Here is a 10,778-nt window from a genome sequence, read left to right as displayed (position 1 = left end):
ATCCGTACTAACAATTTGCTACCTGGAAATGCAACAAAACAAAAAACCGGGAAGGGTTTCTTTTTCTTCAGCGTTAAGGATTGTTATGTTCCGCCATTGTTTTGCCCCTTGGCTTGGAAAGTGCATTCAATGTACAGATTAAGTTTCCATTTACCACGACCTTCGTGAGATCCATTGTGAAGTGTGTGCTTAGCAGTTAGTTCTGGTTTAACAAATCAGTCAAAAGTTAATCTCTCGCAGTCCATTTCCGCTAGGAACACATACACTTTATCTCCACTGCTACGTTTGTTTATCCTCGCGTGCTACGTTCGCTGTTCTCTACCTATTTACAGGGAAGATGAGACCAATGCTCGGGGGAGGTGTAGCTTTCCTAGTTGATTTTGAAACAATCTAACTTGTAATCCAGTATGTGATGCTATGACATCCCGGACGACGGATCGTCCAGATCCTGTCCAATCGTCGCCGGTCGATGAAGGTGCTGCGTTGGGTGTGGTGCATGATGAAGGGAACCATCGGATAGATGGCTGGAGTCTCGCTTCACCGCAGGCACCTCATCCCGATGGGCGGTAGCCGCAAGCTTACCACTACCAGCATCAACACGGTGCTTCGACTTGTGCGCTATACTATCGACTGATGGAGCTGCATAGCTTTGTAGATTGTTTGTGCTTTCTGATTCGAGAAAAACCGGATCATCATCCGGCGGAATCGATTCAGCCTGCTGTTGCTCCAGCTGTTGGTGAGGTAATACTGTTTTCTGTTTATTATCGTTGGCGTCCAGCACATCCGGGATATTTTCTCGCAATTCGGCCTGCTGACTGACCGGCTGTTCGCTATTACTATGTACAGTGCTTTTGCCGAGCGACAGTTCCACGTTTCTGGACGCCATTGCACCCGCGGTACCACCAAACTCTTGCGGGTCATAGTCGGCGAAGGCAATTTCCTTCTCCCGACTACCGTCTGGTGTTTGGCGCAAGCGATTAATGCGCGTTTGGACGATTTGAAGGTGACGACCGATGTACTCCTCACCCGGCGCCAGTTCGTGTGCGTGCGAAAGACAATCCTGCGCTTGCAACAATTTGCCCCGCTCCACGTACACCACGCATAGATTGTGCAAGCCCTGGATGTTGATTGGATCAAGCTGCAGTATACGTTTGTAGCACTAAAATCGTAAACAAACAATTAATTAACGGATGGTGGGAAAGGTGATAGGCAAGTGCTTACATTCTCTGCCGCATCCAGATCCTTGATGTTGTTGATGTAGATATCACCAAGCAGTATCAATCCTTTGATATGATCTGGATGATATTTGACGAGTTGGTTAAGAAATGGTGCCGCCTCCAGCGGACGATGATCGTCGGCTAGCAACAATGCCAGATTGAACAGTGCGCTGCGGAAATCCTGCTTTAGGTGAACTGCTCGACGGAACCAATTCTCGGCCTCGTCCGTATTACGGTCGTCCATTGCGAGCATACCGAGGTTGAAATGGACTCGTTCATTGGTTTCTAAGAAACGGAAAGAAACAGATAATTTAAGAAGGATTTTCGTGATAACGGTAGATATTATTAGCTTACCATCTTTAGCTAGCAGCTTCAGCAGACGTTCACGAGCTATTTTACGCAGTTCCGGACGACCGAGCTCCTGCAGCAGAATGGCCGAATTGAGCAGAGCCTGCTCGTGTTCGGGATCAAATTCAAGCGCTTTGTCCAGGTACGCCAATGCTTGCGATGCTTTACCTTGTTCCAGAAAGACAACTCCAAGCTGAAATATGGAACAGTGAAATAACGATTAGATTCTAGTGTAATACACATCGTAATTGCGAGATCGTCTTACGTTGTAGTATATGTCCGGATTGGTGCTATCGTAGAGAAGCGCCCGTTCGTACACCTCCTGCGCTTCCTTGGTGCGGTTCAGCTTGATCAGAATGTCACCACGATTGATGTACGCTTGCGTGTAATCGGATCGCATACTGATCGCCTGCCGGTAGAGAAGATCCGCCTCCTCCAACCGGGTGGCATTCTTTGAGATCAGGTTCGCGAGATTCAAGAACACGTTCAGATGGTTCGGTGCGATACGAGCCTGGTACGATTCGCCCGGTTTCGCTTTCGGCAGCAATGACTTCGCCTTCAAGTAGGCTTGTTCTGCCTCTTTAAACATTTTCAAATGGTTGTACGTACGGCCGACGTTAATGTGTGCTCCCACATCGTCCTCCTGCACGCTGACGGCTTTGTGGAAGAACTGAAGCGCTTCTTCAAACCGACCCTCACTCTCGAGTGCATGGCCCACGTTGTTGAACAGCTTTGCGTTCCGTTGGTTCACCTTCAGGCCGGACATGAAGATCGAGTACTCCGATTCCCAGTCCGCGTTTCGATTGTACGTCTTGATGGAGTGTGTGAGCAGAAGTACGCCCAGACAGCACCATGTCATCTTGCGTGACCAGCGTTCCGAAAGGAGATGAAAACCGTACCCTACCAGAATGCAGAAACCCATCGACGGCATGTAGAGGACGCGCTCGGCAATCACGAAACCCACCGGGAAGAACAGATTCGACGCGGGCAGAAAGGGAAGAATCATGAATGCCAGCCCCTGGAAGAAAAGGAGAGAAAAGAAAGATTCATTAAAATGAAGAAAAACATCATTTCATCTGTTTTAATTATGTACTGCAAGCAGAATGACAAGTTAGTTTGTTGAATTGCCGCTGATAGTTTTAATTGAAATATTCGTTTCTGAGTGAATGGACAGAAAGCTACCTCCCGAGCGTGTACAAGAAACCATAATTTAAAATAGCAAGTTGTTTTCATGCCAACGGTTGTAACGTGATTTTTATTGCTTTCATTCGTGCATTCATTACCGCTTATTACGGTGTGCACGCTGTTTCCATGCTTGACGTGTTGCAAGCGAAATGAGAGTATGCATTTCTATCTGCTGTATGTTTATTATGTTCATTGTAATTGTTCTCGGCACAAAATATGATCTGCTGAGGATAATTAGAAGCGTCCGGCATACAGAATGCTTACGAAACAGCAAGGGATTTGTTTCACATTTTCATCTTTAAAGTCGGTTTCATTGCACGTGTGCCGGTGTACATGGTTAAGCTTTCAGTAAACAATGCAGAAAAGTGAATATAATCTTCCTATAATAGAGCAGGAAACCATTAAATATTCATTGTTACACATTATGATAATGGATAATGGAGGCGCCCTATGCAACAAGTTATGTGGGCTTACTGGAAAATGTCACTAAAATACTCATAAATTAAAATATGTTAAACTATTTTCCAAGTTAAAAAAAACATAAAAAACATTAGCTGAATAAGGATATATATAAAAAGGATGTTTATAAAAACATAAAGGATTGAAAATGAAATTATCTTTGTTGTTTTATTACCCCTCGTTGTTAAGTGTATATTTTCAAAAAGCAGCATTACTGATTGTTGTTTTGTTTTTCTCCAGCTTTTGCTACTAATTTTTACCAACAGCGCTGCAAACGGTTGACCTTGTTGGCAAACAATTTGATTAAACTCCGTCCATCTTCTTTACGCCCCATCTATAGTACGGCTGTGTCAACTAGACAAGTTTTATTTGATCGTACTATAAGAAAGGCTCCGGATAGGAGAAGCCGGACGTAAAACTGTCTGCCAACGGATTTGTCGCCGAGCAATGGACGTGGATAAGCAAATCCTAAGTGCAAACCCTAGAGCGATGATAATAAATGATAATAACTGTCGGAAAATGTTATGACACGAAGCGGCAAATAGATTGTAGATGCCCGGAGGGATAAAAATGGTTAAAGTTCGACCTTGGGAAGTGAACCTTGGAGCTTTGCGCAAGGGATTATCAAATTAAATGCAAATGTAGCCAGACGTAAACACACCTTTATAAAATTTCATTCCACATTTTGTTTAATGTACTTTAATATTTTGCATCGTTTAAAGACCATTACAAAAAAAAAACCCCAAATTTGAGATAAAAAAAATCAATATTAAATAAAAAATATTACATGGGTAAGGGTCATTGAGATTCCATTATACTAAAAGAGAAAGTAAAGTTAGGAAAATTAGGAAAATAGGAAATTTTAGGCAGGAAAATTTTTAAATATCAAATATCTGTAGCGATACGTAGTGCAATATTGATCGATGTAAAAAGATTCTTGATTGTGCTTGTAAAAATATGAATAGCATTTGATAAATTGGGTGCCTTAAAAATCATGGATAACTGTTTATTATTGGGTATGGGAAAACAAAATTGACCTTGTAGATGTTTTGCGTCGAAATGTTTACCAGACAGAGCTGCACAAGGTCGTGTAGACGTATAGACAAAGAGCTAGAATTTATATTATACATAAAGGTTATGAAAAATTGCCGGAACTAGCGCATAACCGCATCGAAATAACGTAAAATTATTATGGCTTTAAATGATCACTCAATCATTTCTCAAATATTTAGCATTCGGGAACGGATGGTACGTATACATACATCTCCATTGATTTTAACGGTAGTCTTTAAAAGGTCAATAAAAAGGATTATCCGTGACTATGGCGTGAAAATCTTGGGACTTTGGGTTACATATTAACGAGATAAAGGCTAATGTGATGTTGATGTTAATGAACCATTCTTATTTTTTTATGTGGATGACATATGGATAACGGGTAGTTATCAAAAATGTTGTCTATTGTAAAATCCTATAAAGGATTCCAGTGGGAAATATGAAATATAGTAATGACGTTTATACTTCTTAAATGTTTGAAAATAAGTTTGACCGACCGCGTAAATACATTAAATGAAACCCGTCAAAAATGTTCCGCATATTCAATGATTTATATACTTTTTGTTTACAGAGATCTGAAAAAGTATCTTACTGAGTTTGCATTATATTAAAGTACATGTTAACTTTAACATATGTGTAATTACAATTTACATTACTCTGCCTATTTCCATTAAGATATGAAATAAACAAAAAAGTTACAATAGCTTAAAAAATATCAAGCAAAAGTTTAAAAATCCCTAACCGTTTATAAACCTGATGGTTAGTTACAGTTTGATAATATAATTTACGTTATTTCTCTACTACCTACTACTACCACCGGTCGGTTATCTAAACGTGTTACGCTGCGAGCAACAAATTTCAGATTAAAATATTAAAAATTAATACCCCAAAGAAATAGCTCGCTAATCGACAGCCGAAGCGAGGTAGTAGTCCATTTACTACGTTTAATTATGCAACATAGAGCGATGGTGCTGCCCGACCAGATACCAGAAAATGCGATTCATGAAATGCCAACCATTATGCCATGATACGTCACGAGCTAAATAGCTTCTCCGGTTGTCTGTCAGCCCGCGGATAGGTGAGCCATATCAATTTCAGGATATCGTTCCAATTCTTGACACTTGATGCACGAGGAAAGGTTGTAATTGTTTCGTCCCCTTCTGTCTGACTGCGTCCAAAGGGATGAGAATGCCGCTTCGGACTTTTGTATAAAATATTACGAGAGTTACTAAATTTGGACGTACTATTTCTCAAGGACGTAAGGACGTCTGTTTCTTTTTCCGAGCTGTCCAAAACATCATGGACTTTGATTTGATATGAAATAGGGAAAAATGAACACTAGATGGCACCCCACCGTCAAAGTTTATCGCGCTGTGAAGGTAATAAGCGAAGTGAAACGGAAAGTCACCCAAGCTATCATCAGCCCCCCCTGTGGTGGTTCAATCAAAGTGAACGATTGCTTTAATTAAATTCCATCGTCTTCAACCTTGCTTCCCACTTCCTTCGCGACGGACAACCTTGCGTGATAAGCACGTGGAAGTTTGGTTGGCCGCACCGGAAAGAAACTGGGCCGCACAAATGAATATTCGATTCCGCTTATGCGCTTTCGTTATCGGAAATCGATGAGATAAACCAAAACAAAGCATAACCATGTTCTTCCGGACGTGTCAAGTCTTGCTACAATTATCCTACGTCCAGCGACGCAATGGTGGATGTGGTGGTTGGACTTGTTACACGATCCATGGACCGGTGTCGTGTCCATATCGATGATGGCAAAGTCCTTCGATTTATCCTAGGCGGTGCGGACGAGTTTTCGATTAAAAACTGATCAGATAAATCGACTGCCCAAGAAACAGCTGGCAGGCGAAATGGAAAGCACTTGAGCGGAACGAACGAAGCAACGGAAGGTATGTCGATGACGGTGGCCTTTCGTCGGTTTCATCCCTGCTCACAATGATGACAGTCTACCCGCCGGGACGGTGAATGTGATGCCTTCGTCCCGGATGCTGGCTCACTTTCGGTAAATCTTGATAATGGTGGCCGATAATGAGGATACCATTGAAATCGGCTTTTCCTTTCGCTTGATCCGGACCGTACGCGGACGGTTGTCACCGGGATGAAGATGATGTACACACCACGGTAAGAGCGAAGACTTTGTTTCATTTCGTTTCCCTAGAAGCGTTGCCCAGAGTGCTCGTGGGTGCGGTGGCAGATGGCTCGCATAAGATGTCGATAATCGATAAATAATTATTTACCTTCGGCTTGCCGTTCCGCCAAGCGGCGTGCTTTTGTGCCAGCAAACGTGACATCAGTTTTCTTTTCATTTCGTCAGTGCCCTTACTTTCGTTTGCGAACACTGGCATATTTTCGTACCGTGCCGCTGTGTGATTTGGATTTGTGCGATTGTGTGCGAAAGGCCGATGCGTACTTGCGTGTTTATTTGATGAAAAGAAGATATCGCTTAGATCGATCGATCTGCTCTCGTAACAACCGTTTGTTATTTAATACACATTTCCTTCGCTTGTTATTACATTCAGGTTCGGCTTTCAGGGTAATATATATGCTATTTTTTCTTCGTCGCACTTTTCTATTCCACTCTCAACAATTTGTCTTGTACTGTCGGTTTTTTTTGGGGTAGCTAACGATCTTATCGAGCTGAATGTCGTTTTGTTGAGGGAAAAAGATTCATCGTGGGGTGTGGTGATTATTGATTTAAATTGGTTTCGTTTCTTGATTGATTTTTTCAAACATAAACCATTAACCATCAGCATAGTAATTTTGGGCAAAATCGATGATTCGACCAAGAAAATAATTCTAAATAAAATTGTACTTAAATTAAAAAGCACATAAATAAACTGCAATAGCTACATGCCATCAAAGCTTACGTGGGTAATATCTCACCTAACCCTGCGCTGCAATTAAAAACGTCTTGTCATTGTACAGCGGATGTTTGGAGCGTCAACGCTCTGGCCCAGTTTTGTCTGTCGATCCCTGGCGCACCCCTGGAGTGTAACGTCATTTTTTCTCCTCGTACAAACATGATTGTCTGAAGCAATCAAAATGTCTCCCAGGTGGAACTCTGCTACCGGTACCCATCGGTGGCATTAGTTACCCATGTGAGATGTGTCACAGTACGCCCGAGGGTATTATTATTCTCGTATCACAATCCCTGCATGATGCATCTCATTGCAATGTACCAAAAACACACACAAAAAAACATAAGAAACGTGCAAAAAGCTCAACACTCTCCGTGCAGTTGAAAATATGAATTCCAATGGAAACATGCATCTCATACACCACTTGTGTGTACTGCACTTCCACACCACTCTTACCTGCACTTCCGATTCTGGAAGCTCTGGTGACAGAGATCTACACCGTCGGTAGAAATGTTTGTGGAGAGGAAAACAAGAAGCACAGCCAAAAAAACCGGCACTAAAAAGAAAACTATACTCCAGCGCTGAATAATCTCGACACCCGTGGGACTAACCTCAACATAGCCGCCATTACCATTCGCATAATAATAATGCCCGGGTGAAATGAAAAAAGAAACGTAAATGCATTTGCTTATTTTTATACCACTAACACTTCCTGGCAACCGTGCGGTATGACGTGTGTAGGCGGGTTGGATAGTGAACGTGGTTCATATGTGTTGTAGAACCGTCGGAATCACCCGGGGAGATAATCACTGACGACCGTCTAGACAGCCGTTCGGTAGTTGAACGACAAACGGAACCCGTGGAACACACATACTTGCAAAAATTTCATTTAGTTTTAGAATTTATGTCACTTTAATCCCTCGAGCAGTGGCTAGAGACGGATGGCGCCATCAGTTGAAGAGCAGCGAAAACATAAAAACAAACGATCGCATGGTGAAGTTGGAAAAGCTTAGTCAATGTGCGAATTTAAGTGGAGTGCACAGTGCGACGGTGCACAATTGAGGCTGTCCGATTGCTGGTATGAGGACGGAAGCAGACGTTGACGGGCTTTGAGTAATCTGGTCTGTGCCAAGGATGGGGCTGGTTCATGTTTAAATTTGAATTTTGTTTCTAATGCAATGAACTAGGTGCTATGTGAGATGAGCGTGTGGCGAATATTTATTTCATTTTGAAACAACTAAAATGTACAAAAAGATAGTAGATTAATGGTGCAGCTGTACAGTTTTAAAATAAGTGTCATAATAATTAACTCTAAAGTTCCTGTTTCAATGCGTTTAGTTAAAAATGCAGTTAAATTGTGTAAACCAAATTGAATGTATAAACAATATATCATTAGCATGCTCTAATATTAAACTAATCAACAACTTGCATACATTTAGGCGAGCAATGATTCACATGATGACAGTTATACCTAATCAAATTTTGTTTTGCAATAGCTTGCAATGCAATGCAACATCAAAGTAACAAAGACGCCTTCCTTCTCTGTTCTTTATTTATTCAGCAATTTTAGCGACGTTTTGAAATAAAAATCTATCAAATTTAAAAACAAATGTATTATATGACAATGGAAGACATTTTCAATAAATTTACTCAGTTGTAAAATTTCCAAAATCCGCGTATCTCCGAATCCACGCATAAGAGGAACCGGGTATTTGTCTGGAATCAAATTCACGAAATACGTAAATATATAAAGCGAAAAATTTCGTTCGACTCCACTATATTCTAATTAGGTTAAAACTCTCAACAGAAAAAAATGTCCCAAGTGTAAACAACAAATCAAGGAATTGCTTTACTGCTTTCCCTCATTTTAACTTCCCAATGGTGGAAATTTTGAATGACTCAACCCACCGATACTTTACCGACTGGCAACAGAGGTAGAGTGACATGAAATTGATGAGTTTTCTTATTTGACCGTCTAGTAGTGCTGCCAAACCGCCGCACCGCATTCCTGCAAACAATCTACCTTCAAACCTGCATTCAGTCTGAAGGCTTATCACTTATAGAAATTGCAAACATGCGAAAAGAACAAAATACCAATGCTTAACCAACGGAGCTTTTCCGTCTACTTGCGAGACGTAGAACCGGCGCACTAGGCGGTGCACGCGGACGGGGAAGTTAAAAAATGGCCGAAACCTTCCGCGAAAGCTTAAATGGAGAGGAGATTTTGCCCTCAGCTGTAATCAATCTTCTCGCGCAGTGCTAGAATGAAAACATGATTTTTTTTATTGTACGCTCGCACAGGCAGCACACTAATGGAAGGTTTCTGGCCATGGGCCGTATGAGCCGGAAGGATTCACTGCAGTAATACAGTAATTGAGCAGTGTGATGAAATAAAAAGAAAGGCATGGCAGAACATATATATATATATATATATATATATATTTACAAATATCCTAAACAAACCCAACGCAATACCAGCCGGAGCTGGGAATCACAAATTGAAGGGACGAGGCAATGATTTGCCGAAAACGAAAAAGATTTCACGTTGAGTTATCGTTGACTCATAAATCTAAATAAATGGTGCAACGTTCAAAGATGCGGCTATACATTAAGCGAAGAGTCTAGGATTAGTGGCGCGAAGCAAATACGGGAACAATGAGGGAAAGATTGGAGATATGGAAACGAAGCGCAAGTAGAGAGGAAACGCAAGCCGAATGACTCTCCTCTTACTTTTTTTATGGTACAAGTAGCAATTTGCTATTTGTTTGCTTCGGTATCAAGGACACTTAGGCAGTGTACGTGTTCCTTTCTCAGCATACTTAGTGATCTAGAAACTTTGTTTGCATATAAAAATAGGATTTTATCCCAATCCGATTGATGATAGGTATTGAACAGATTTTAATTAGCCGATTTTTATATTGCGACTGCCAACATTTAGGCGTACATGTGCTAACACTAGGCAACAATTCGTTCGAAGCATGCAAATGTTTGTTATCAATTTCTTCTGAGCTCGAATTTTTCTGAATTTGTATACCAATCACTGTTTTCTTGAACTATATGCAAACAACTATAGCGCGATAATCATTTTCATTGTATTAAATGTTTAAAAATGTTTAACTGTGCACGTCACCTTGAAGTACTGGTGTTACTATTTTTTTAAAGTATGATTAATGATTAATGTGAGAATAAAAATGTAAAAAAATTGGTAATTTTGGAGGTTTTCGAACAATTTGTTCGGATGGGAATACAAGAATAGCTCCACAAATTGTGCATGCCGAATGTTGAAATGAAGAAAGGTATTGATTTTCTCCTTCATTGAGAACAGCAAATCCTTTGAAGGGTATGCCAAAAATAAGAAAGGACACACTGTAAACCGTTACGAGCAGAAAAGGATTATGAAGCGGATTCCAAGCAACTGGGTTATTACTTCAACCGGAACCGGAATGTCGTCCGGTGGTTGCCGTGCCCGGAAGCCTTTTAGGGCTTCGTGAAGTTATACGATCATTTGTGAATATGTAAGATGAACAATACGAATCCGAAGGAAAGACTGAAAGAGAGAGAGAGAGAGACCAGGAAAAGCAAAAAAAAAAAGGAAAACGAAAGCGAATGCCATCGATAATGTAATTCACCGGGCGCCCGA

At 41.1% G+C, this 10,778-nt stretch overlaps 1 protein-coding gene across 1 annotated transcript in view; it reads right to left on the bottom strand.

Annotated features, from left to right (window-relative positions):
• Positions 1–415: 415 nt before the first annotated feature.
• Positions 416–10,778, bottom strand: part of LOC128719294 (protein O-mannosyl-transferase Tmtc3) — a 135,700-nt gene continuing 125,337 nt past the window's right edge. Inside the window, exons 8-11 of the mRNA XM_053812919.1 lie at positions 1,831–2,583; positions 1,572–1,758; positions 1,222–1,502; positions 416–1,159 (exon numbers count right to left, since the gene is read on the bottom strand). Coding sequence (XP_053668894.1) covers positions 416–1,159; positions 1,222–1,502; positions 1,572–1,758; positions 1,831–2,583 — 1,965 coding nt within the window. The remainder of the gene's footprint in view (positions 1,160–1,221; positions 1,503–1,571; positions 1,759–1,830; positions 2,584–10,778) is intronic.

The sequence above is a fragment of the Anopheles marshallii genome, chromosome 2 (assembly GCF_943734725.1).
Source record: "Anopheles marshallii chromosome 2, idAnoMarsDA_429_01, whole genome shotgun sequence".
NCBI lineage: Eukaryota > Metazoa > Arthropoda > Insecta > Diptera > Culicidae > Anopheles > Anopheles marshallii.
Note: the sequence above shows the minus strand (reverse complement) of the source record. Positions and strands in the feature narration are given on the sequence as shown.